Consider the following 27,799-nt stretch of genomic DNA (forward strand, 5'->3'; position numbering starts at 1 on the left):
CTAATGACTGGGACTTGGAAGACAAAGGGAGTTTCTGCAAAGAGGCTTAGATATGGAAGAATTAGCAGCAACCTTCCATTGCTCTTTCTTTCTCTCTTTCTTGCCTTTCTCCTGCCTTGTTCACTCCTTCTTTCCTCCTCTTCTCTGTCTTTATGACCTTTCCTCTCATTGTCTCTTGCATACACATTGTGGCTGGATCTCTTGTAACACTCTAACGCTTTCTTCCAGCCCTTGCCTTTCCCTTTCCCTTTCCCTTTCGGTCAGATCTGAGAGCCGTGAGCACCTGTCATAGTTTTACAAACCCACTGCTCACTAAAATTCATTCTTCTCCTTATAAATTTTAGATCAGTGTCCAAGTTTAAGCTTATTACATGACAGAGAAGGCCGTGTCCTTATGTAACATTTCTCTCTACAGCTGCTTCCACACCTGGTTTTTCAGAGAAAAAAAAAAGAAAAAAATCTTCTGTATCCAACAAAAGAGTGAAAATATTCAACTTTTTTCCAATATATTAAAGAAAACCGAAATAACAGGAGCAGATGACAGTGCTGTAAATTCTTTAGAAGTCAGGATTCTTCACACTGGCTCCAGAAAAAGTGTCGAAATTTGAGCTCTCGCGGGGAGAATCAAACATCTTGAAGCTCTTTGATACGATTCAGCGCCGTCAAATCGCCGTCAATACCGCGCAGCGCTGCCGTGCCAGTGGGTTCTGCTGCCTGCCTTTTTTTTTTTTTTTTGATAGCCGGCCTTATTAGCCTCTATGCTAAATGGTCTGATGCGCCAAAGGCCCCCGCTCAGGTTCTAATTGCCCCGGTCTCAGATGCTCTTGGAGAGGGGCGCGCCAGCCGAGACGCAACACAACAACAGCAAAAGAGAGGGATTTAGGAGATTTTCTGCCAGCTTACGTAAGAAGAGAAGGAGAGCAGCTCCTTTTGGTCGGAGATGAGAGGCTGCATGTGTGTTTATGTGTGCAAAGATAAAACCATTGGGGGATGAAACCATTAGAGGAGTATTGCTCAATAAGCCTTCGTATTTTAATTTGGAGCAGAACGTATGTGCATGTGTGTGTCTGTGTGTGTTTGTGGGGTCTTTGTGTGAGTTGCTGTGTAAAGGCCGCGTTTGTGTGAAAGGGGGAAAAACAGCCAGGGGAGAGAAAACGGTGACGGAGCCACAGAAATTTTACCAAAAAAAAAGGAGGGCGGGGTGGACGTCGAGATTTGTTTGGGAAGTCATGTATGGTGGTGTGAGTCTGAGGACCGAGTGTTGGTTTACTGAGCCCCAGCTGGGCTCTAATCCGGCTGACTTTCATAAACCTGACTGGGCAGAGCAGGCAAAAGCACTGGCATTAGCACGAAGGAAGCACTGTGGGGTTGTCCACAAGCCAATCTCCTGTCAGTCTTAATCCAGTTATTGAACTGTTTATTTAGTTTATTTAGTTTCTTGCCAAAGTCATCACCTTAAGGTCATAATTTAGAAAAATAAGAGGCCCCGGTCTGTACAAGTGGTGCAGTTATATCAGCCAAGGATGGAAGTGACCTACTATCCTTTAAAAACAACTGGAGGATGTTTAATTTTGCACTTTTAATTACTCTCTAGTAGCCTTTTCTTATCTCATTTTACAGTAAAACTGCCCCAAATATTCCTGGAAAAGTAATAAAACACCCTCAATAAGTGACTAATTAGCAGACTAATTTGGCTTGATGTGTTAATACTTCACTGTGGTTCTCAGCGAGCAGTTCAAAGCCGGGGATGTGGAGGTGGGATCTGTGAACCAGCCCGGGCCCACATGTCAGGGCGGCGGCGGCGGCGGCGGTGTGCAGAAATCCTCAAAGCCGAATCAACTGCGTTTACAGTGTAATAACGGTGACATCATGCAGTTTTCCTAACTATCCCCTGAGTTATGTTGAGTCCAATTTGCCCTAAAATGCTTACATACATAGGCTACGTATACGCACAAGCACAAGCACAAGCACAAGCACACACAAGCACAGCTCACTGCTCCCCTGTGTTGTACACTCGCAGCCCTGTTGGCTTTTATCTTGCACCGGGCAGTAGATGAGGACCATATGCAGCCTCGGTGCAATTATAGTGTGGTGAATTGGTAGAACAACAAGAGGGCGTTTTAACGGAGCAGTAAATGCAGGTAAGGGTCTTTATTAAGCCAGATCAGGTTGCACTGATGTTGTCAGCCGGAGACTGACTCTCAGACTCTCTCTCTGTGTGTTTGTTGATAGATGTTTCTTTGAGGAGCGTTTGGTTTCGGGGTCCGACTATGCGACTCATTAGCTATGCATGCACACAGTTTACCTGTCTGGATATCAGAGGGGGGAATTAGCTGGTGATGTGTAATGGTTTTGGACGTTTGACCCCCCTGCCCCACCCTCCTCCAACAGACTCTTTTCCAGTGCCCTGATAGGTGAAAGGTCAGTCTCTAAAATGTTTATGTGTGGCCCTGTGATGTTGATTCCCTCGGGATGAAACCCACACGGCTCCTTAAATCACCGGTAGATTTTATATTTCCATATTATTTTACAGACACAGGTCAGAAAATACTCGCAAATAATTCTTGCACTTAGTCCAACTGGATTTATATCACAGGTAGGCAGTGGCAGAGAAGTACTCGCATCCTAAGGAGAAGTAAAAAAGTACTCATTATGCAGAACGGAGCTTTTCAGGGTGCTTTATTCTTATATATATTACACTGTTGGATTGTTAATCTTGATGCATTAATGTGAAAGCACCATTTTAATGTTGCAGCTGGTCGAGGAAGGGCTAATTTCCAACCCCTTCACATGCTGTCAGGTAATTTAATCTATAAAAATGCATCATATTCATCAATAGAATATTTCCCTCTGGAGTCGAAGTATTAAGTACCATAAAAATGGAAGTACTTAAGTGCAGTACTTGAGTAATAAGCTAAGTTATTTCCCCTCACCGAGGATAGTTAGAGTTAACTGCGTTTTGTGCTGTGAAACTGTGACACTTAGCATGTGGAGGATGTTTGATTTTAGGTTGTGATACCAGAGTTTGGTGGAAATGACGGGAACCATGAACCTGAACCGCTGTTGCAATGGAAGCTCTCGGTGGTTTTGGTGGCGAGGAGCAAATCCAGGCACAAATGTAATTACCGCGAACATGTCGATTCACTCTGATTAACTCTGTCACTGTTTCTGGATGGAAATGTTTGGAGGTTTTTCTTTTTTCCTCTCTCTCTCTCTTTCCCTCTCTGTGAAGCACGAGTGGTCAGATGTCGCCACAGCTGCTGCTGCGTTTGTCTCTTTGTTGAATTACTGAATTATTTAAACTCTGTTTTCTACTTCTTTTCTGTTTATTCAAAAGTTAATCTAAACTTAATTCATCTTATTTAACTAAAAATATGACTTCCTCATCTGACATTTTAAGGGGCAAAGAAAAAAATACCTGTTTTATTTATTAGATTTTAAACTATTTATATATTTGTGGAATTTTCTTCCTTTTGAAGTGAAATCAGTCGATAATTGACCTTTGACAATTGTTTGAAAATTGAATCGTGTTGTGGAAAAGCAGTGTTAATGTAGATTTTTAATTTTCTGCAACTTTAAACCAGGTTAAGCAGCAATACAATAAATACAAATCAATCTATACTGGGGTTGTTTAAACAAAATAATACTAATGTATAGGGTTTTTTTGGTGCACTTTAACCTCCATACGTGACTGAAGTTTTCTACTCTTTTGAAAACACAACACATGAGGAGGTTAATTCCCCGAGTCAATTAATTAGCATGTAAAGTAAATCAGACCGATGCTGGCAGACGGATTTGCAGACAATCAAACCAGTTTAAAGATTTCACACACGCACACACACAGACACACACACACACACATACACAGCTTCGATAAATCAGTGAATCTTTATGACAATTTAATGACTTTTCTTCAGCCCCAGAGTTGACACAGTAAATGGCTCAGTGGAATAGAAATTTACTGGTTCTGTCTGCATTTAGAAATTCAAGGACGAGGTAAGAAAAAGAAAAAAAAGTGGGAGGGAGGAATAATTATCTGAGGCAGGTGTGGTATAATGTGTGATAAACAAAGGAGGAAAGAAAAAGCGACAGAACAAAGAGTATAAAGATAGAAGTGTCAAACATTAGCGAGTGCCAAGTCGTCTGTTGTTGTCTTTTGATGGTTATGACACTTGTGATAATTAACAAAAGCTAAGTGGAATAAATTTACAACAAATCACACTACCTTGATTCTTTGACAGTTTTCTGTGTGGGTTTGGAAGAACTTTTCGCGGAAAACAAGTTTGCGTGTCATTGTTTGAAAAGCCTTAGTGTAGTTTTTTTTTATTTTTTTTATTGCACACGAGCAGAACAATTGCTTCCATTTATTGCAGCAAAGCCACAGTTAGTGCGCAGCAGAAGCAGTCGTCTGTACTTCAGCGTGTCTCTGACATTTGTTGTTATGACAGGAATTTATGCTTTGAAAGCTTCTTTATTAGGACCCTGCAGAGTTGTACAGTATACGAGGGATCTTAGATGAGATGATGTGACCGCTGACCTCCTCATGAACTTCAGTAGAGACTTTTTGTTTAGGAGAGATGGCTGTAGGTTCACTAGCAACCGCTGCAGTCAATCAGTGTGTTTGGTAATCTGATTCACTGCTGCCAGGATGGACGAGTGCCCCGCTGCTGAACTGGAGTATCTGAAGCATCTGAGCTGATATGCCAAATATTTGCTCTCGATTTCTTTCCTCCGCGTTTTTGACCGACTGATTAAAATGTATTTTGAAGTCTGCCATCGCAACCATCAGCAAACCTCGCTCTTTATCCGAAGCATATTGCGAAGTTGACAGACAAATCTTAACCTATGCCACGTTGGAGAGGAACTGCAGATCCTTCAAGCTGCTGATCTCTACATGTGAAGAACCACACACGTCTAGATCCGATCCCTTTTTTGTTGTTGGTTGCCCGCTTGTTTTAGGAAAGATTTTTTTTTTTTGCGAATCTGTTATTGGTTTTCAAATCAGTAGCAGCCTCGTGCCTGAATACATGTTAGACATGATATCTCCTGACTTTTGGCACCCGGCGGGTCAAGATTAAGACCAGTGAGGAGGCAGCGTACAGTCTGCATGGCCCTGGTTTCTATAGCTGTCCACCACAGGACCTGTATCTGATGATATTATACAATTAAACACCTTTTATATAACATCTTCCCCTTTTATTTTGTGTATTTTTACATTATTGATAAACTCATATTACTATATTTGTGTAGTATCTACAGTATTTATTATATATTGTTCATATTTATACAATATAACCTTTAAATTACAGTCTTACAAGTGATGAATAGAATAAAGGGATCCTGTCAAAGTACCCCGCTGCACATGTTTTGGCAAATAATTAATCAGTGATGAATCAGAGAGGCAGCTGAAGAGCTCGAGCTTTTATCACCTTCATTCTGCTGTATAAGTACTGCACAGTGGTTTTGTGGCATGTGTGTGTTTGCGTGTGTGTGTTAAGAGTTGAACTTTCATGGTGACCATGTGTTTACTGCAGGCAGGGAGATACAGATCAGCCACAAGCCCGATGCTGCTCGTGGTAAAGGTTTTTATATTCTACCAGCCGCTCGGGCTAAGAAACCGCCCGTCATGTGGAGGAATGGGTTTTACTGTGAAACTGCAAAAACAGGGGATCATGTGGCTGTAAAGCCTGAGGAAGAAAAAAAAACATCAATGTCTTTTCTTTATATTACTTTTCTCTTCAACTTAAATATCTATCATTGAAGAGAAACATCACACGCACTAAACAGCAACAACACAGGTTGGGTTGTCAAAATAAAAGCCCTCTGCTGACCATCCTTTGAATGATATTGAACTGCTTCCTATAGGTAACAGCTAGTATTTATTTATATTGAGGACACAGTGTTTAAAACCAACCGTCACAGGACTGAAATTTAAGATAACTCTCTGTCTTCATTTTTATTCTATTTAAAGTTAATATCTATATATGTAGCATCCGTTATGACACAGTCAGACAGTTAAACTGCCCTCTAACACGGTGACCTGCTGCATGTGAAGTCTGACCTCTCATATTGTGAATGAATGAATGAATTTTTTTTTTCGTGTCACGCCACCACTGTGGCCCATCCCATATGAGATAACAAGACACAATAACAAATACAAAAACAAAGACTAGACAGTCCTTCCTGTTGGTGTTACCTGCCACACAGGTGTGACATAAATAAACAACTTAAGATCACTTTCGGTACTCAACTATATATCACTCTTCGTCTCATTGCCCAAGCCTTTTCAAGAAATAGAGAAAATTTGTTATTTGGATCTATTTTACTAAACAATTTTTGTCTTATATTGTGAATGGAGGCCGGTGCTGCATGCGGCTGCGTCTCTGCTGGGGTTTGCTGGTTTATTACCACTAGGCTATGCTGTGCTCCCAGGCCACTCTCCCTGCTCCAGCCTAAACTCACACCCATCCAGGAAAAGATGAGTCTTCACACCTCTTCTGCAGCCTTCCCTCACTCCTCCCTTCCTATCGCCCTGTATGTGTGTGTGTGTGTGTGTGTGTATGTGCGTGTTTTTTTCTTTCTCCCCCTCCTGGTTTTATAGCCCCGGCTCCAACACCCAGCTTTTTCCACTCCTCATCGTCATCCTTCATCTCGTTGCTTTGCCGCTTTCCCTTTTTTCTCACTTTCCCTTCCTCACTCCCCCTCTCCCTACCTCCCTCCCTCCCTCCTTTTCTCTCCCTCTCTTTCTCTCTCTCTAAGGTGCTGATCAATTCACAGTATCTGTGGGAGGTGTGACAACCCCCCCACCCCCCCTCCCCCTCCGTCCTCACCCATTCACCCACTGCCACCCTCACCCCTCCACCCTGAACGGTGCGACTGCCCCACATGTGACAGCCCTTATACCCTCCTCTCCTCTCCCCTCACCCAAACCCCTCACCCCTCCATTTTTGACTCGTGTGAGGATGATGATGACCACGATTTCCTCTTTTCCTCCAATTCTTCCTCCTCTCTCACTCCATCTTGTCTCTTCCTCTCCCTCGCTCTCTTTCTGCAGAAGTGTCTGCAACACCATTAGCACACCTGAAATAATAGCAGTGGTGACAAATGCTGCTTGAAGGGGAGGGCGAGAGACACTGGGAGAGGGAGAGAAGAAGAGAAAGAGAGAGTGAGGGAGGTAGGGAGGTGTGTGTGTGTGACAGAGTGATGCGCTCTCTGTCTATCTGTGGGGTTAATTCAGACTCAGCAGCCTTTCAGAGTAAAAGTGGAGCTGCTGACCTGGTGGCCGGTGGCACAATGTGAAAATTGACTGGCAGCGTTCAGCACCACTACTGCTGCAGCCGGCCTCTCCTCTCCTCTATCTGTGTGTGTGTGTGTGTGTGAATATTTGCCTGAATGTGTAGGTTTATATGTCTATATGTGTGTATATTTATATATAGGAATGGATCTAATTTCACATAATTCTCACATAGCGAAGCAGCTGTTCGTCACTGTGCATCTATAGGTGTGATGCAGCGGTGTCAGCGTGTGACTGTCACATCCCCGGCAGCTCTTTGTAATCTGTTCAGGTTCAGCAGTTTGCAGTTCTTTATCGTGAGTCCACATGTTCACATTAACACAACACCTACATATCAACTGTTCGGAGAGAACAAAACAACAGCAGCAGCAGTTTTCTTACTTTGAGGCTTTGACAGAACTAAATGAAGCTTTAAGTGACTCTTTAGACTCAAATCACATCACAGTTTTTACACTAAACGTCTAGACAGGAGGCGACTTTAGTTTGATTAGTGAACCAAACTCAATCTCAGGCTTCTTCTGTCGGTGGAGTTGTGTCTGTATTTAGAAGTTGTTTATGATTGTAGCAGCTCCACAGAAGCTCAGAGGTCAATTCTACATGAAATCTTACTTGTATCGTATCCACAGTAAATACAGAAATATTCTTTATTTCTCTGGAAGCCTGTCAGTCGGTTTTCAACACATGAAAACTATACAGAAAGTGGAAGTTTCCAACAAAAGGCAACACACCAAAAGACACCAGGCACACTTGCAGGTTTTATTAGTATGTTTTATTATGAACAGAAACAGTAATAATGAGAAATAAAACAATTAATTTCCATATAGAGTCAAACAGTTTACTCTTCATTGGGTTCAGCATAAAATAGTAAAATAAAAAACAGCTTTTTATCTCAATTATCTGAGCAGGACTTCTCATCTGTATTTTTTTTTGCATGACCTGTAATTTCCAGCAGCTCCGGTAGAAGGCGCAAATGATTAAGCATTAATGTGTGTGAGAGACGAGACGAGACGAGAAGAGAGCAGCTCAGATGAACATTTGGGCCAAACTGCAGGATCCAGCACAAGTCAAGTGAATAGCTACTCTCCCAGAGAAAAGAGTTACACATGATTTAAAAATAATGGAGCTGGTTCCACGGTTTAAAAATGAATGTTGCTGATAGATGATATTTATTTCCACTGCACCACAAGCTGGTCATTTTACACCAGTAACCACAGGCCGGTGTATTCACTATGATGTTTTTCGGTGCCATGTCATTTCATTTTTCTCCCGAGATATTAGTGTCATTCTTTTATTTATTTTCTTTTCTTTTTAAAAATAATCACACTTTTGCAAAAAATAAAAAATAAAAAATGAAAAAAAATCCTGCTAAACCTCACGTCACTAGAAATGAATACAAAGTGAATATTGGAATAATTTCCTGTACTTTCATTAATTAGTAACCATTTGAAATCGAGTATGAGCGGAGATCAGGGCGCGCTATACCTTACTGCATTATATAGCTCATTACACACACTTTTCAAATAAATCTCCCAAGGAAGAGATTTTTTTTTACTTTCACAAAGCCCGAGCGTCTTTCTTTTTTCTGACTGAGCCCCCTCAGACCGTGCGCCCTGAACGCACCATAATGATTCCGGCTGGATGTCCTGACAGACGATAATATACTAGTAGTTTCATGTAATTAGATAAGCTGTGAAAACTTTGCAGCAGGTCTCTGTGTCTGCCTGTGCTGCAGCAGCAGTGACACAAAACAGAGGCTCAGTGGCCTTTTCTTTTTTTTTTTCTGCAGATCCCAACACGTCTGGGCTCAGAGCTGCGGGGCTGCAAAAAGTTTGACCTCAGTTTGACTCCTCTGGGCTGCCAGTTTGCTCCTTGGTTCTTCAAACAGCCGCTCGGACATGCAGCGATACAGGCGACCACATGCAGCCGGACAGTGACTCACATCTCTTTTGCTTTTTTATTTATTTATCTGTTTATTCTAACTCCAAACTTGCTCGGGTTGAAAAAATAAAGTTCAATTTTGCGTCATTTCTAACGACGTTTCTCTCAGCTCCAAATAACAGGTGCTGACTAAAAATTGTGAAATGCAACACTGAGTGAGGAACACACACTTAATGTTTTCATGAACTGACACATAAAGGCTGCAAGTTGCCTTTGTCTCCAAACAGCACAAGTCAAAGGCGCACAGGCCACCTAATAACGCTCTCCAGTCAAACATGCTGTCAATTTACATTCAAGCGTCTGAAAGTAATACCTGCTGATTTTATTGAAACGACTCAAAGCATTACCGTCAACGCAAAGCGGATTAAACAGAAATGACGGTATTTGCCCCCCCCCCCTCCTCCTCTCCTCCCTCCTCCCTGCTCTCTTTTCAGGATGCCAAAATGCGCTGACCCTCACGAAAAAGCAACTCCAGGAGAGAAAGTGCTGCTTTTTTTCCTTCCTTTTTTACAAGCGCTAATTGAAGGAGCTTAATTGCTTTATAACGCCATGGTAGTTATTTTACACTGTGATCTCCTTTCATGTTAATTTTGGGGCCACTCACTAAAAAAATTGAGTGTACCTTGTGGTGTGTGTTATCCTGTTTGTTTTACACTAGACACACACGTTTATCTGAGCGTGGATTAAAACACCAGCTTCTCCTTTAATTAAAAATGACTTCTCCTTGTGGGAAAAATATCTCAGTGGCAGTGATAAAGATTTTTTTAATAATTTAATATGCAGTAAAAAAAAGAAAAGAAAAAAGAAACACACACACACACACAGAGGAATGTGAGAAGGAGAGCTTCTACTCACCAACGAATGGGTGAATTAACAAACTCGATGAGCACGCTCACACAGGATTATTATTTGATCCGGTGTCTCTGTGCGTAAAAGTCCGTGCGTCCTGCGCGGCTTCTCGGCTTCTGTGCAGCTCGCGCCCCCCGGAGCCTCGCCGGCTGGACTGCGGGAGGCTTTGATCGTCATTTCATGCCTGTAAAATTGTCCCATCGGATCCCAGCGCACGGGTTTTTTTTCCCTTTTCTTTCCAGTTTTTTTTTGTTTTTTTTTGTCTCTGAATCACCGGCGAATGTGTGAAGCCGCATTATCATGTTATGACACCGTCTCTGGCACCGGGGGCAGATGATCGATGAGTGGACGCGCTGCACTGGATGGTGGGGTGAGGGTGAGGGGGGGGAGAGAGAGAAAAAACTCCTTCAAACAGGCTGTCACCGACCAGCAACACCTCATGAGCATAATCAGGAGATAATGTGGCTCTTTTACACACTCGACTCCTCATCCACGTGTGATGAGCTGAGAATTAAATAGAAGAGAAAAAAAAGTTGAGTCAACCTCTCATCATGAGGAAACTAAGCACAAAAATAAACAACAATCTACTTGAATTTCAGGAAACGCTTTTACGCGCGTTCAGATGAATCCCTGCTCGTGTCATTTATCCAGTTTTTAAATTACTTCCCATCTCATAAATATCTCAGACACATTTTGAGGCAGTTAAAGTAACTTTTTCCTAATTAAAAAAACTTGATAAACTTAAATGAAATAAGATTTGCACCCCTTTATATCCCAGTGAGGAATCAAACATAACGAGATAACGTAAATTCAAAGCGTCTTCATTTACATCCACACATTAACTGAGTGCTGTCATTACTGCTCTCGGGAAATTACTCAAGAATCCAGGTTTCCCCTTCCATAAATTAAAGCTCATCAATATTTGACCAAACTTTTACAATCTGTGCAAAAAAAAACTAGGGAAGACTCGAGCGAGCGGTTCATTATGAAGAGACTGAAGTTGAATCAGTGTCTGAGGAGAAAGTTACAGAGTCCTAATGTGTGTGTGTATGTGTGTGTGTGTTTGGTTTGTAGAAGTTCAGTCAACGTGTGAGTGCATTTACAAGTTGGTAATTAAGCTGGTGGTGTGAAAATTAGTGTGTATGTGAGTGTGTGAGAGGGAGACAGTGAGTGATAAAGAGAGAGAGACCCTGGTCAAACATTGTGTGTTTTTGGTGAGTTCACTGCCTGCAAAAAAAAAGTGACGGGAAACACAAAAGTGTGTGTTTTCCCCATTCACGGACGACGCTTTGTTTTGCTGCTTTCTCGCCAATGTGGCCCATAACCGATCAATCAGCCCCGCGGATCGATCATGTGGGGAGCCAATAGGGGGCTCCCATCCCTGTGCCTCTCTGCCATTGGACAGCCCGGGCAGACTGGAGCGACCCATTCGGCGCTGCTGTGGGGGAGAGAGGGACAGACGGCATGAGAGCCTGTTGTTTAGACGTAAAAAAGAGATGCTTAGAAAATCCTCTAACATTTCCATGTTTCAGACTCAGACCTCAGATCTGCACCCAGTGTGGAGATTAAGGCTAATTACACAGCTTTTGCATTTTTAAAAACAACAAACTACTTTAAATTTAAATCCAGTCAGTGCTCTCAAATAACTTGAAAGAAGTTGCATTTATTGTGCTCTGAACTCTTTTGCATGCTTCATGCATTTCCTGCCTTCTATCTTTAATGCAAAAGTGGAAACAAACAGGCTGTGAAGTTGACAGCTAATGAGCTGCAAGTACAAGAGGCCCCAGAACCTGCAGGACTGGATTGTGGCTGCAGCACAGTGTGGATTTCATGCAGACCTGATGCTGACAGCTTATCAGAGCCCTGGGCTGAACATGAAACTACTGAAATGAACCGGTTTTTAGGATCATAATTTAACATATGGTGATAGGAATGAAATGATTGGTTAGGAAGTCAAAACCCAGATCAAGCCTTAATCTACAGCTCAGGGCGCATACTGTGTATACTATGCTCTGTGGATATAACATAGCCTACCTGACAACAGCTCACATCAAAGTTGAGAGCAGGTTCAATAAAGTCGTAAAGAATAAAGTGTTTACAGGCAAAGAGAGGTGGATGCTGAACGCGTCATCCCGCGAGACTCAGACGCCCTCAGTGTTTGCAAACGAGTCCGTGTTGAAGAGTTAAAGTCACTTTTATGAGGATGAGACACGGAGCCGGAGTCATGGCTGGATATTCTGCTGTTTTTTCTCCCCGTGTTGTTGGAGCTCGCAGCGCGGCTGGTCCTCCCACCACCCCCCTCCTCTCCGCACGACTTGCTGCAGCCCGGTGCGTTGTGTAAGACGCGACCTGTTATGGCCACCACTACTTCCGGGTTTCAGCAGTCTGGTCGAGATCCTCCGCTCCTCCTCAGCTCAACACACACATCCATTGTACACAAACGGGCAGGCGGCTCACGCATACACACGCACTCACACACACATGCAGACACATACACACACACTCACTCACTCTGATACACACACACACACATTACACAGACGCACACACGCACACAGCATCGATCGTGGCTCCTTTAAGAAAGCCTAAGCCAGAATTATCACCCCACCTCCTCTTGATCTCTAGACGCTTTTGCATAAGAAAATCAAGCCGGGAGCCGAGAGTGATCAAAGAAAACGAGAGGAGAGCTGCTTCATTTTTTAACTGTGATTGTGACCATTAACATTTAGGTGGTGCCGATCCCGTGGAGACGCGCGTCGGACCATCATTCATCCGGTACTTTTGACAAGCCCTCGCGTTTTGACTGACAGGCGGAGTGGCAAAAAGCCATGAGAGTCGCCAGTTCTGTTTGAGGGGCTATTTTATTTTCACCCTGGTTTTGGAAAAGGAGTCTGGCGCCGCTGCCCCGAGGATAGCCGAGGACCTATTCGCCGCGCCTGGGCTAAACTTGCGCAGAAAGCGGGGGCTGGCTTCATCGCTCCGTGGAAAAAAAAGAAACGGCATACGGGATTTTGGCTGAAACATCTTCCCATTTATTTGGATTTTCTTTCTTCATTTCGTCTCCACCCTGGCCTCAGAGGGGATTTATCTAAAGTGAAAGGACGACCAGGGAGTGAGGAGGGTTATGGCGCAACGGGTACGTAGGGCTATCCCCCCTAAAAAAAAAAAAAAAAAAAAAAGTTTCTCCAAGTCTTACTGTGCTTGAATGCAATCCTGCACTGTAACGTGGCTTAATGACACACATACCCGCACGGACACACACACACTCGCGGCGAAAGTTTCTGCAGTCTCGCTGACACATGGAGACACAATTTCACGTTTGTTGTCTTTTTGGCACGGTATTACGCACGGCCGAACTCGTTTGCTCCACAAACCGGCCCACCGAGGGACATTGGAAGCGTGATCATATCTCACATCGGCTATGTTTTTTAGATTAGTTATGACAGGCCAGTTACTGGAAGCGAAATGGGGGGGAGGGCAGAGAGGCAAAACAAATCTCCACATTTCTCCTCAGACTTGCTCCGTCAAAGATTTCAGCTCGAGCGGAGCATTTATCAGCAAAACAAAAACAGAACCAAACAAACAAACCAACAACAACAAAAAATCCTTAATTCCACCGTCAGCTCCTCTCTGCTCCACGCTCAGCCTCTCGCCGGCGTAAAGTGTGCTAAAAAACACGCAATATTAGCATAATGCCAGTGGGGCAGTTTTTAGTAATGAGGTGATGACAAACGCTTTGATTCATACACTCCGGGTCCTGCTTCAGAAACAGCGGCTGGATCCTCACTCGGCTGGTAAACAGCGGAGATGTTGTGGACACACTGGGCACATTTAGCTGCCTCGGTCTGGCACTGGAGCTGCACCACGCTGGGGTTTGCACCTCTTTTGCCTTGAGGGTCGAAATGCTCGAGGTTTTTAAGCGATAATGCTTTTTTTTTTTTTTTTTTTTAAGTCTTGTTTGTCACTTTCAGAGAGCACCATCAATAATTCAGCCCTCCCCATCTCTCGCTCTCTCCTTTCTTATAATCTCTTAGAGAAGCAGAGTCAAATAAAATATTTTTTAATATATATATTTCAGCTCGTACAGAACCTGCCCCCCCAAAAAAACAGCCCGGCGTGTTAACAGCCCAGCAGCGTGTTTAATAACCAGCAAACAACAAGGGCAGAGACCACACTGCATTATTGAAGTCTAAACTGACACGTGAAAAAAAAAGTTTGAATATCCAGCTCCGGTTGAACAGGGTCTGAAAAATACACAACACGCGTCGACTTGCTTTTGCTGCATGGCTCTATAATCACAGTGTGCTTGATGGGTAATAACATGCTGCACAATTATGAGCCTTTAAAATTAGGAAACATTGCAATTAACAAGTTTTAAGACATTTGTTGTTGTGCTGCACGGAGAAAACACAAAACACCAGGCGCATTAAAGCCACTGGCTTCATGGTAATAATATTAATAATAAGGACAATTAAGAGAACAGAGCCACGTTACTGTAGCTTCCCTCAGTAATTTTGAACATGTTGAATAATTCATGTTTATTGTCTGTGTGAATGAGCTGAGGACAAAACTAGTTTTAACAGCAGAATAAGTTGCTGTAGTTTTTTCCCTCTGTCAACAACACACTGCTGCTGCACGAGCCACTTCGACCTCACTCTGTAAAACTTGTTTTCAGTAACTATAAAAAAAAAAAAATTAAATAACTTAGAGTTGTTTCTAATGTTTTGTCTGTTTGTATCAATAGTTTGAAAGCAGACTAAAAAAGCTGATCAATACATGCGTGTGAGGTGGAGGGAAAAAAACACTTTTAATAAAGAAAATGTTGGAAATTAATGAAACTATTTTCGCTCAGTTTACAGAGTTTTAGAAAAGAAAGGAGAAACTCTCTCCTGGAGCCTTCCACCACAACTTTTGTAATATTTTTCTGACTTGTGCATTTGCAGCAAAGTTGCAGCCCAGAGTGTGATATAGATATATATTCTTATGCATGTGTATTCACTTGTGGACCCCGCGTTGTTTTGTTTTCTTTTGTTTTATTGTGTTGTGTTGTACAGTACGAAGATTTGCCCCACTACGCCATGGACGGGGTGGGCATCCCGACCACCATGTACGGAGACCCGCACGGCGCCCGGTCCATGCAGGCGGTGCACCTCAACCACGGGCCCCAGCTGCACTCTCACCAGTACCCGCACACCGCCCACACCAACACCATGCCTCCCAGTATGGGCTCCTCCGTTAACGACGCTCTCAAGAGAGATAAAGACGCTATATACGGGTAGGTGGTGCAAAAGCCTCCGGTTCAGCGGCGGGGAGTGAGTGAGGGGGAAAACTCGCCGGGGCAGCAGCCGTGGATCCAGGCCCCGGAGGGAGCAGAGCAGAGCAGAGCAGCCGGGGTGGGCTATATAGTAATAGTAGGAAGAGGAGGAGTGGGGGGTGTGAAGTCAGTCAGTCCCGTAACAGGAAAAACAACGCCAAATGTACAGGGGCTGCTGCTTCTCTCTGCAGGGGAGCTCCGGTCCACAACCACGGCACAACAGCGGCTCGGTGCCCGGGACACAGCCGCGTGTCCCGCTCCCACAGTCGGAGCAGCAACACTGAACTGACTGGAGCCCAGGTTGCTGCAGCAGCAACACGAGCAGTGTGGGGCTGCTGCTGCTGCTGCTGCTGCTGCTGCACGGCTGGGGCTTTTGTTGTCCCCTTAATTTTTTTTTGCACAGTTTGGACTTTAATGCTTTTAGCGTCACTCATGTTTACCACATGTTTCTGCTGAGTAAACAACTGAACAAACAAGTGGAGGAGCAGAAAGGAAACTTGTTGAGGGCTCATGTCTCGTGGAGGTCCTGCTCCTCAGTGAAAAAAAAGTATTTTCACTCCAAAGAGAAAATGGCAACGCAAAGTTTTATTTAATTACAACTTCAAATTTTTATTTTTATTTATAATTGGTTATAACTCAGTTTCTTTTTCCATATGACTAAAAACAATTACCCTCTGCCTTTGAACCAGTCTAATTAATTGTGCGTAATTGTGTGGAAATTTAAACTATATAAATATATAACGTTTAAGAGGAACATGACCATATGCACGCCATTTATTATTTTACAGAGGTCAATTAAAAACCTTCAGCCTCGTGTTTTCACGGTGGCTGAACGCGCCACGAAGAGTTTCACCATCTGACGCCACAGTGTCACAAGTTGAGGAGCTGCAGCTCCACCAGGCTGCACCTATCCACTCTGCTGACCCCAACAGCAAACAACACACAAATGTGCGCGCTCACGTTCACATACAGTGTCAGAGGGTTTTTCTTTTTCTTTTTTAACTAAACACACACACATATACACATACACACACACGATCCAAACGGAGACCTGTGCAAGAAATTGTTTGACTGACTCTAAAGCTTTTATACTATTAGGCGCGCCTAGATTTAATCACAGAAGTCTGCCCGCTGTTTGCAGCCCTTCTCCTCCGAGCCTCTCTGCATAATATAATAGCAGAGGCTGCAGCAGCAGCAGCAGCAGCAGCAGCAACGGTCCCCATGGGCGAGTTTGCTGAAGAGTAGCATGGGCTGGCTAAATCTAGCCTGGAGTAGTCTTGACCCCGGCACTGTTCTCTCTGGTGACATTTGCTATTGTGTGTGTTCCCAGGCACCCCCTGTTCCCCTTGCTTGCACTGATTTTTGAGAAATGTGAATTAGCGACTTGCACCCCCAGAGAGCCCGGGGTGGCGGGAGGAGACGTCTGTTCATCGGAATCTTTCAATGAAGACATAGCAGTGTTTGCAAAACAGGTCAGGAGAGTTTGACTCTCTCTCTTTTTCTCCTTCTTCTTCTCCTTCTTCTCCCTCTCTCATCTGCATGCTCGGGCTGGTCGTTGAGCTCTTCTTACCTGCACGTCCAAAGTGTGGAGCTCTGACTTTTGTGCTCAAAGTGAGAGAAAATAAATCGACTCACAGATTAACATAAAAGAAAAAGAAAAGAAAAATTAAAAGTTATGTTAAATGTTTTCATTTCATACTGTGCGTCTGTCTGTGCGTAAAGTGGGAATTAACACACATATTTTCCAGCACGTGCATGTTATATTTAATCTTATATTATTTATTATGTATAACTTTATAACAGTTTATAATTTTGTATTTTATTGAAAAAAATGTTTTTGCTTTTAGATTCGGGCAGAAAAACCTTTATTTTCATCGAATCCAGAGTTGGATAATCTGGTAAGATGCTTCTATCTATTTATTATATATTTCTTTTACTAGTATGTGATCAGAGTTTTTAGCGTAGCAGCTGTTGATTGGCTGTACATGTGTGTCAGAGCCATGCGGGTGGTGCTGAACAGTGCAGTGCAGAGCAGAGTGGAGGTGATGTTCCTCTTTTTGGGCTGTTTGATATCACGATGGCCCCCGGTTGTATCTGCAGATGAAGGGCCGCTGTTTGGCAGCTGTCACAAACCTTTGAACTCTGCCTGGAAACTTCTTCAGTTCCTGCTCCTCGCTCACTTTGTGCAGTTTTTCGACTGTGATATGAGAGGAAAGGCTTTTTTCCCCCCCTCACGACTGTAGTTGTAGTAGTTGGTGGCTAATAGATCTCTGACTCTGAGGCTTATTGCAGCGCCAGCCTGCACTGCGCTGCCTGCTCTCCATATTGCAATAACGTCCAAGTTTTAATATCAGTTCCACATAAAACCCCATTCACATGAATATTTTCCTCATCTGCAGTTACTTGTATTGAGAGAAACGTGCCTGTTTAATATCAAGAGATGTGAGCAGCTCATTTTTTATTGTTATTTTAATTTTTCAGATGATTCAAGCCATTCAAGTTTTACGATTTCATCTTCTGGAGCTGGAGAAGGTAATATTCTTTCTCTCGCCATTTCTGTCCAGTGTGCCACTTCAGACCTATGGGCTGTATTTGCATAAATGTATTTTTGCTAGTCGGTTATAATTAGCGTCAAAATCAATCATGGGGCCATTTCTCTTCCGCGTTTAATCACGACGCAAGCTGTTACAACTGGAACGGATATCTCTGTGCCCAAATCTCCCCGCGTGTTTTAATGAAGTTTAATGCTGGCAGAAATTGCATGCAAGGTGAAACATATAGGCGAACTTTTTTTTTTTTTTTTGCGGGTTTTTTAGAAACGATTCTCTGCGGAGGGCAAAAGGCCCCAGGCAGCCATCTGTGGATAGAAGGAGTGGTGGGTGTAAAACTCTCTGCTTTTGCCTGCGTATCATGCAGATGGACTACAGTAGTCTCTACAGTCAACTCTAACCTCGACTCTAACACTGGCAAAGCTGTTCAAAGTTTTATTTCACTTGAAGAAACTCCTCTAAACTCTCTCAGATCAGGTTGGAGACTGAACACATAAGCTGAAGCTTATTGAGCATATTTGAAGACAAACAGTAGTTTAAATAAAGTTTCAGCCTCTCTTTATTCCCCCCTGCATGTGCATATGACACTTGAGTCTCCAGTGCAGCAGGACGCGCCGCATTAGCGCTGATAATGTAATAAGTAGGACGAAATCAAACAGTTTACCTTAAATGTCAGTCAAGCGGGTCACCCTGCTCTAATGGCCACTACCCGGGGCACCGGTGATGAATTTAACACGGGTGTTGAGTGCGTTGTAGCCCCTGAGCCCCTCTTGTCACTGTCAATTTTCAACGATATCTCTATTTTGAGAAGAGGAGGAGGAGGAGGAGGGGAGGAAAAAATATAATAAAGTTGGTGTCACAGTCCGGATGGATGGCGCGCGCTGCCAGCACGGCACGGCACGGCACGGGATCTGGACACACCTCAGCCTGGAGGCGTCCACGAGTCATCTATTTTCAGCTTTTATTTAAATTACCGAAACAACATTAAAAAAAAACGTTTAGGTGTGGGAATAAATAATTAATACTAATAGTTTTTTTTTGTGGATCATATTTTATAATGAGTCAAAGCGTCATGCGTCGATTCAGCGTTTGAAAGAGTTGAAGCAACAACTGTGCTGCGATCATCAGGTTTATTTATTATTTTTATTTTTAGCTCTTCCACAAATTGCCTTAAAACTCTTCGGGGCTATTTTGCATGTCAAAGGCTGCAGTGTATGTGTATGTGTCTGTGCGTGTGCGCACATGTCACTGCTTGTGTGATGATGTCCCTTTCAGGGTGAGTGTGTATGTGTGTGTGACGCCTGTGCCTCCTTCTCCTCCCTGTAGGTACACGAGCTGTGTGATAATTTCTGTCACCGGTACATCAGCTGCTTGAAAGGCAAGATGCCCATCGACTTGGTCATAGACGACAGAGAGGGCGGGTCCAAATCAGACAGCGAGGAAATCACGAGATCATCGGTGGCCCTTGATCAGGTACATCCCTCTCTCCCTCCCTCTCTCTCTCTCTCTCTCTCTCTCTCTCTCTCTCTCTCTCTCTCTCTCTCTCTCTCTCTCTGTGTGTGTGTGTGTGTGTGTGTGTTATGTGTGTGTGTTCTCCCTGCTGGTTATTCAGCTATTCTGGGTCACTACTCTGCTGCGCTGTTATTTGCATATGATTAGGGCCGTTTTACATTCCGTCCATCGGAATGAAAAATTTTCTGAATAACGTTGCTATTATTGGCCCATTAAGACTTGAACCCGGAACCGACCTGGGGAGATTAGCTCGAAAAAGCATCGCCATAAACTTGACCTGTTTCATGTCGATTTTAATTTAGCACCTCTCTCTCTCTCTCTTTCTCTATCAGTCTCTGTCTTTCTCTCTCTCTCTCTCCTTTTTTTCTCTTTTTTGAAACAAAAACCAAACGTGATGAGCTCCTGTGTTGTTGTGCAGCCCGAGAGAGAGAGGATGGGCTGCAAACTGTGGTTTAGGTGCCTCGGTTTCTCCACTGTGAAGTTCACGGTTCATTACGCGTCTTGTCAGTATTTTTCCTTAGACATGAGTGCACATTGCTTATCGAGGACCCCCCCTCCCCTCCCCTCCCCTCCCCTCTCCCTGCTCCCCTCCTCTTCCTCTTCTCCTCCTCTCTCCTTCATTTCGCTCAGAGCGCACAGATTCAGCGCCAATAAGAGCGTTTATTTTTCGAAGCAGCCATAGAAGCAGCGGGTATTAAAGGTAGATTAGGGAGTGTTTCCCTTTGTGCAGATATCACAGATAACCACAGCCTTCATTATGTGCTCCACTGACTGTTGGCACTCCGGGGACATTGTAGTGTGCGCACAGGCATGACCCTAATGGTCCACACACTGCCGTTAAATAATGATAACAGCAACCGATGATTAGAATTATGCAAATCTGGATTTTCGGCCATTAATAGCTGGAGTCATTTGAGACGTGGTTGCAGGCTATGAGACGATGTTTCAATAAGTTCAACTATCCCAGAGTTTTAAAGAATAGTTTTTTTTTTTTTTTTGGAAAGTAGCAGCTTTAACCTATGGAAACCGACGAGAGAGAGAGCGAAGGAAAAAAAAAAACAAGTGTCCAAATTAAAGGGATTAGTTGGATAGTCCCACATAAAAAGTAATGAAGCGATTAGGCTAAATAATTTAAATCCGCGGACTTCCATATGGTTGAGTGGCTGGTCTGAGTGCAGAGAGAGAGAGAGAGAGAGAGAGCCACCGGCTTTTATGTCCTGGGCTCAATGGCAGGACTCAGAGCCGGACTGGGGCCCGACTTGGAATCACCCCCCTCACCCCACCACCCCACCCCGGCGCGCATGCACTCCTCCATCCCCGGCCCTTATGTCTGATTATGGAAATGAGAAAGATCACCCGGAAGATAATACTTCATTTAATCCAGAAGCCAGAATTAAATAACACAGACGCCACTTGTGCATTTAAGTGTCTCATTGAACGGGGCTCGTTGTATTCTCTCGGGGATTCTGTTGTCGAAAGTTTTTTTTTTTTAATAGACAGGTCAGGACATGAAGTGAAGTCTTATGGTGCATAGATATGGAAATGGACTGTGTTAAAAACCCATGGGTTTCAAGGTGTATGAGGAAAATGACGTTGTGCTTGGGGCTCTGATGCCGATCTTTAATTGACTGTAAGATGAAGACATGGCCTAATTTAATATAATGATGGTCCCTCCATATATATATTTATATATATATATAGTATATCTATATACATATATAGGCAATTCAGGACTAAACCACATGAGCTCATGTTTACGCTGACAGAATAATATAAATGAGCCACAGGCAGAGTTTGCATTAAAATGCAGGGAAAACTTTTTGACAGATGTGTAATATTGAGGAATGGGCTGATGTTCCAGTACAATAACATAGAGAGCGTCCACAGCAGCAGTCTGTGTGTAAATGGGCATATCTAAACAGGGAGAGAGAGGTTGCATGCCTCTCACTGCTGAATACTTATATTGTCAATCTAATGGCACTGCACTTCATGACTTACTCTCGGCTGAATATATATATTTTTTGAATTTTTGTGGGCTATTTTTGTGTGACATCTTATCTGCAGTTGTTAGGCAGTGACATCCTTAACGAATTTGCGTTGTGTGGGCATTATCTCTTTCCATATGTATTTTTAATATATGCCCTCGGGCATAAAGTTGAAGTGGACTGGAAAAAAATGCTGAGAATTTGCACAAAAGAACAATGTTAACAAGACGGAGAAAGCAGGCTCATTTATTCATAAAGCAATTTATTCCAGTGAGGCGACTGTAGCAGAGGAGAAAAAAAAATGTCAGAGGAAAAAAAAAATACTTTGAATTTATTAAACTCAACAATTCAACAACGCTGACTCTCTTGCCGTATTATGCACCCTTGCGTCATAAGAGTAATTTTCTGAATATTCTTTACATTGTTTTCTTAGTCTGCCTATGCAGGCGAGTATGGAGGGACGCTGAGCGCCCCTTTCAAAAGAAAAGCAGAGCATAGCTGAGAGGTGAAAAAGTCAGAGAGGCTCTGCGCTGGCTTGTGAATGCAGCCCAGCCAGTTTGGGCTCACCCTCCTGTGCTTGTATGTGCGCGTGTGTGTGTGTGAATGTGTGTGTGTGTGTGTGTGTGTGTGTGTGTGTGTGCAAATGTTCACAAGCTGTCTGTAAGTGTATGCATATATGTCTGTGTGTTTGTGTGTACGCTGCTGCATGAGCATGTGCATGTGTGTGTTCAGACTGGCCTGATAAATGCAGCACCCCCCTCAGGTGCTATGTGAGTGGAGTGACTGGTTAGCACCAGTTGGACTTTGTTAACCCCTTCCCTGCCACTCCCTGGAGAGCTTCCCAACACGTTTGCCTCATTTCTTCACTTGAGCAGCACATTTTCAGCTGCCCCATTAGACATATACATCCTGCTCCCAGCTCAGCTGTGTATAAACACTAAAGGCACAATAAAACTCTATTATTCTGAGTGAATTTTGCAGTGGCCTTTTTAATGTGGAGAGGCTCATGTCCACACTGAATGCGCCCTTCTGCTGTTGTTGTTATTGTTGTTGCTGTTGTGGGAGTGTGGTCGCTGATTGCCGTCCCTATTTGCCTGGCACACATGTTCACCTCAGCCTGGAGAAGCGAGGAGGCATTTCCACGGCGCTGTACGTCATTTGCACAGTTGCCTTTAATTGCACAGAGAGCAAGAGGAGGGGCAGAGCAATTTGCTAATGAACTCGGGAGGGCCCGGGCTCTCCACTGTAGAGCAGAACACTACTAATGGTGCTGAGGACTCACTCCAAGTCTCAAGAGCTCCTCTACTTGATTGAGCCATGCAGGCTGAAGTGGGGCTGGAAATAATTGAAATTTCCGTTAAAAATATTCTGCGCCTGACTTTTTGTGGATGTGAGGGAGACTTAAATGATTATGAACGCTCAGCAGTTGATCTGCTGAGTTAATTTAGTGGAGAGGTATTTTTGTATTAGAGAGGCTTTGTGGAGCTGGCATTTTCAGAGCATTATGTTGTTGTTTTGTTTTTTTTGACTGTTGAAATCATGTATAAAGAATGTGGAGTCGCCTCTGAAATAACAACTATATATTTTGCTTTTTTTTTTTTTTTTTTTACATTCTCCCCCTTATGTCTCACACAATCTTTCCTAAACAAACCCCAGCCTGTGTGAGCTTAGTGTTGTGGTCACTGTGTAAGAATTTTCTCTTGATAGCGCTATCGCGGTATCTTTTCCCCAACAATTGGCACTGTTATGCCATACAAGTGCTGGTTTCCAGGTCAGTGAGACCCAGCAGTGTTGGTTTAGGTAACTCTGGCGGTCAAAGAGTGACCCCTGGCCCCCCCACCCTCCACCCCCTCCACCCTAACCACCCACCCGCCCGCCTCCTAACTCAATGGAAACCCTGACCGCCGGGGTCAGCCACTATTTTCCTAATCAGTACACCGCTATCGCTAATCTATCCGCTTCTCGTTGAAGTATGGATCGAGTTACACCCGACTTAACAGGCGCTTACTCTCTCTCTGTTTTCAGCCCCTCTCTCTCCTACAGTGGCACGCTGCTGTTCTTAATACAAACTTTTGAATCATCGCGGTGATTGTTGGTAATAGCAGCTTTTGTAGATGAATAGAGGAGAGGTTTGACCCCCACTCACCCCCCCTTTCCTCCCTCCCTCCCTCCTGAACTCCCCCCCCTGCTTTTTTTTTTCCATTGGGGAGTGAATGTGGGGCGGCTGTTAAGGATTCAACAAGTGATACAAAGAGGCGACCACGTGACTTGTGTGTTTCTTAGCCTCTTTATTATTGTGGTGGAATAGCAAGTAGGGGTGATTCTGATTAAGCAAATCAAGGCCAGAGAGAGACTTCAAAGAATAGGAACGTCAGGAGCTTCTTATACGCCTTCATATATTCTCAGACGTCCACGGGGCGCTTGTTTTTTCTACTCGTTTCTAGATTCCTCCGGTTGATTTATTAGATGTTTTTTAAAGTCGTGCATTATTGCTGGAAACTCAGCGGAGCCGCTGTGTGTCACAGATACTCCGTCGTGATATGGCCACAAGATCCCGATTGCAAATAAAGTTCTTGGCTAGTGTCTCGTGTTACTTATGATGGGCGGCCATGTCTGTCCCTGAGGCCTGCTGTGGTTTCTTTGGCTAAGTAAACAATAACCTGGCTTAACACATGTGTACTTAGCTAATGGAAAGTTCCTCTCCCCCCTTAACCCCCTGCGAGCCTCTGACAATGGCCACCATCACAAACAGCCCGTCTCCAAGGAATCCACAGAGAACATCCCCGGCGCGGCGGCTGTAAGTCAAGCTAGGCTAAGCTAACGATGGAGCCACAACAAAACATGTCATTAAGAAATTACGCCCGCCTTTTCATTCACAGCTGAGGAGGAAGGAGGAAAAAAAAAAGAAAAGAAAAGAAAAAAGGAATATGCTCTGTTTGGGGTTAGATAGCGTGGAGGGGGAGGGCACTCAAGTTAATGTTTTTGTTTGGATTTCAGCTCACAGAGAGTAAACAAGGAGTCTGTAGCGAGAGCTGAAGGCGAAGAGGCCACAGAGAAAGAAAATCAGAAAGAAAATCAGTTTCCGTGAGTGTCATTTAAATGGACTTTGAAAGCTCTGGTAATTATCTCAAACATGTAATTATCTTTGCTTGTCTCTATGAGGTTAACCCACCGGTTTTAAAAAGCCGATTGAAGAGTACCTGACGGCTATTCAATGTAGCATACTTTACTTACTCAAGAGACCAAATCCAGTTTTCTCCCTCACCCCCTTCAGCAATTATAAGGTTATTTCTTCTTTCTTTGTCTATTGTGAAGAGTTAGAGAGGAATGGGAGGGGAGGGGTGGGGTCTTTTGCCTTTTTTTTCTTCCCCTTCCTCTTTTCTTTGCACCATGCATACCATTATCAGCCCCTCTTTTTTCTTTTTTGGAAGTACTAATATTGCAGGGAAGGGAGGAGCGGGGTGGAGAGAGGGAGCAGCGGAGGTGGTTGTTGGGCAAGCGCTTGCCTGGCCGGTTATCAGAGAGGCAGATCCTGCTTTATCTAGTCACAGTGGAAACCAAAGTAAACAAGAGTTTACAATAGGCGGCCTTTTCAGCTCCTTTCACTAACAGCTTCCTCACCAGCGTTCAGCAGCAGCAGCAGAGTGGGAGAATGTGTCCGGAGCTTCTCTCTGCTGCTGCTGCTACAAACATACAACACATGGCGTTCTCGCAGATCTCCCAACCGGAGGAAGCGGGCGGCGCTGTTGCAAAAGGTCAAAAATGTGTTAAAGAAAATGTGTTAAAAAAACTGCAGAGAACAGATGCACCAAAGCATTCTGGGGGATGGAGTAGTCCAACTGTCATCTTTGATTCAGATGTACCACCACTGAGGAGTGTATGTGTATGTGTGTGTGTATGTGGGGGGTTATTTGGATATTTATGTCTGGTGCCGTTAAGTATGCACATATGATTATTCCCGCACGCTTGCTGGCACAGAGTGAAAAGTAAATATCCATATCATCACAAAAGATATTTCAGAGTGAGGAAAGAAGAGAGGGGTGGTGGGGGGGCAAAGCACAACAACCTTAACCATTTTCTTTATTATTGCAAATGAATTGGCAAGGCAACATTTCTTGCATGAGCGCTTGTATGATATGGGGCCTGGCACAGCGAGAAAGGGAAGCCCCCCCACCCCCCCTCTCCGACCCCCCCTTGCATCTTAGACGCGGCACAATGAGAATGCATTGGATTGGAATGCCTCACCGATCATAGCGGAATCAGAATTTCCAGCAAGGAAAATCTTTTCATGGTGAATTAGGGTGGTGGAGGGAAGAAAAATGGTAATGAAAAAAAAAGAAAAAGAGAGAGAGAGAGTAAGAGAGAAAGAGAGAGAGGGAGAGAGAGAGAGAAAAAAAAAGGTATGCATGGCTCACAAACAGGGTTCCCTCGGCTTGGCGCGGCAGATTTAAGAACTTTAGCTAAAGCTAGGCAGAATAGAATGTGGAAAATTGAATTTACTAAACAATTAAGCTTTGAATTAATCTATATCCTGCACAGGAGAGAGCGAGCGAGGGGAGAGAGACATAGAGGGAAACAGAGGGAGAGAGAGAGAGAGAGAGAGAGAGAGCAGCTCATTAAGGGGACAGAATAAATCAAGTGTGTGCTCAGTCAGTGTGCACTGGGACACCTCCAGCTTTCTGTTTATGCATCTATTCACCTTGTGCATTTACATATCCCACGTTTTTAAAGGTGGACCTCCTGCATTGTGAGCCGCGGACTTGTTGGCACAAGGTGTGTGTGTGTGTGTGTCTGTGTGTGTGTGTGTGTGTGTTCTTTCTTGTCGTTGTGTGTCTTGAGGTCAGTGTTTGTGCTCTTGTTAAAGTGCGGCGGCTCTCTGATGTTTGCACAAGGTAGATTAAAAGTATTTGTGTCAGTGGGTGTGTACAAGCTAAGTGACCAAAAAAAGTGTGCACAACATGCTGTGTGACCTGTGTGTGTATATGTGTGTGTGAGTGTGTGATCTCAGCTGTGTGTGTATTAATTGCGTGTTAGATCAGTGCTGGGCCCTGTTCTGTCCAAGGGTGGCCTGTGATTATAAATAAACTCCCTCTCCCTGTGGAGATGCCACCAGGCCCTGTCTCAGCCCCGCCCCCTTTCCCATGGGGCCTCAGCGGCCACCTCCCAGCAGGCAAAGCGCTCTTTTGTTCAATTACAGCTAATGCAGTAGTTTGCCACCCCCCCCCTCCTTCCTCATCTTTCTAATTATATTTTCAAGTGGAATTTGTTACAGAATTAAAACAAAAAGACAATGAGAGAAAAAAAGAAACACATCCTTTCTGCGAGCTGAGGCTCTTGGGTTCGTCGTCCCCGGGGTGCTGCTGTGCTATTCTTTTTTTTTTTTTTTTCACAGAGCTCTGAATAAACAAGTTCTACTCATTTTTTTTAAAAGCTGCACTTTTTTTGGAGGAGCTGGCAAAACCCAGTGTTAACTGTTTGCGTGCTGAGCATGTGGTCTGGATTACCTCACTTCTGATGTTCTCTGGAGTTACTCAGTCATGCACGGGTGTTTCATTTTTCAGTGTTCTCCCGTCCCCACGGTCAGCAAAAAAGAATTTGCAAGAGGTGGAGAAAGAAGAAAAAAAAAAGACCCCTCTCTCGCTATCTTATCTCTGTTAAAATCAACATTTATCTTCCCAATCACCGTCACCAGTCATGCCTTTGTGCAGTGCAGTGAGTTTCCTCTTTATTGCAAAGCCTCAAAGCCTAATTTGGAAAACAACGATTATATCGTCCATGTAAGCACTGGATTATAATTTCATAGCCCAGGAACATCAAGCGGGCTCTAATAGGCCCCAAATGTGTTGAATTTGCTGACTTGTATTTTCTTTTCTGTGACTTTATTCCCTCTGCATTTTGTTTTAAACAAACCCTGCGCGATGAATTAATGTCTACTTTTTTTATGATGCTAAACTCAGCTCCAAATCCTCCTCGCACAGGCAGCGCTGCTCGTAGTATTCCAATTGAAACCAGTTGTTCCCCAGTGTGTTTCTCTCTCTCTCTCTTCTCTCCCTCCTCTCCTTCCTCTCGTCTTCCGTGTGGGTTTCTATCACTCATTTCGTCGCTTAGCCCCTAAAAGCGCGATGCAAACACCACATTGCCCCCCCTTGATATCTGCTTCATTTGATTTGACAGAGCAAAGATAGGCTCACGCGGGCGGTAGAGGAGGCTCCAGTAAGTGTATGTTTTGTTTGTTGTGTTTGTTTGTGATAGCTGGCTGCGTGCGATAAGACACAAGATCCCATTTCCTTCGATTTTGAAGTCTCTTTTCTCTCCCGTCCTCGGCGCTAATGTTGCTTTTCAGAGGCACAGAGAGATA

General features: G+C 43.9%; 1 protein-coding gene across 1 annotated transcript in view; it reads left to right on the plus strand.

The window, feature by feature from the left end:
* The first annotated feature begins 12,739 nt into the window (after positions 1 to 12,739).
* meis1b (Meis homeobox 1 b) overlaps positions 12,740 to 27,799 on the plus strand; it is an 82,812-nt gene continuing 67,752 nt past the window's right edge. Inside the window, exons 1-6 of the mRNA XM_085799455.1 lie at positions 12,740 to 13,217; positions 15,136 to 15,356; positions 16,726 to 16,867; positions 17,243 to 17,293; positions 17,877 to 17,927; positions 19,271 to 19,417. Of these exons, the coding sequence (XP_085655581.1) occupies positions 13,206 to 13,217; positions 15,136 to 15,356; positions 16,726 to 16,867; positions 17,243 to 17,293; positions 17,877 to 17,927; positions 19,271 to 19,417 (624 nt within the window). The 5' untranslated portion in view covers positions 12,740 to 13,205. The remainder of the gene's footprint in view (positions 13,218 to 15,135; positions 15,357 to 16,725; positions 16,868 to 17,242; positions 17,294 to 17,876; positions 17,928 to 19,270; positions 19,418 to 27,799) is intronic.

This window comes from Trachurus japonicus, chromosome 15 (assembly GCF_045865225.1).
Source record: "Trachurus japonicus isolate A0001 chromosome 15, Traja_1.0".
NCBI classification, from domain to species: domain Eukaryota; kingdom Metazoa; phylum Chordata; class Actinopteri; order Carangiformes; family Carangidae; genus Trachurus; species Trachurus japonicus.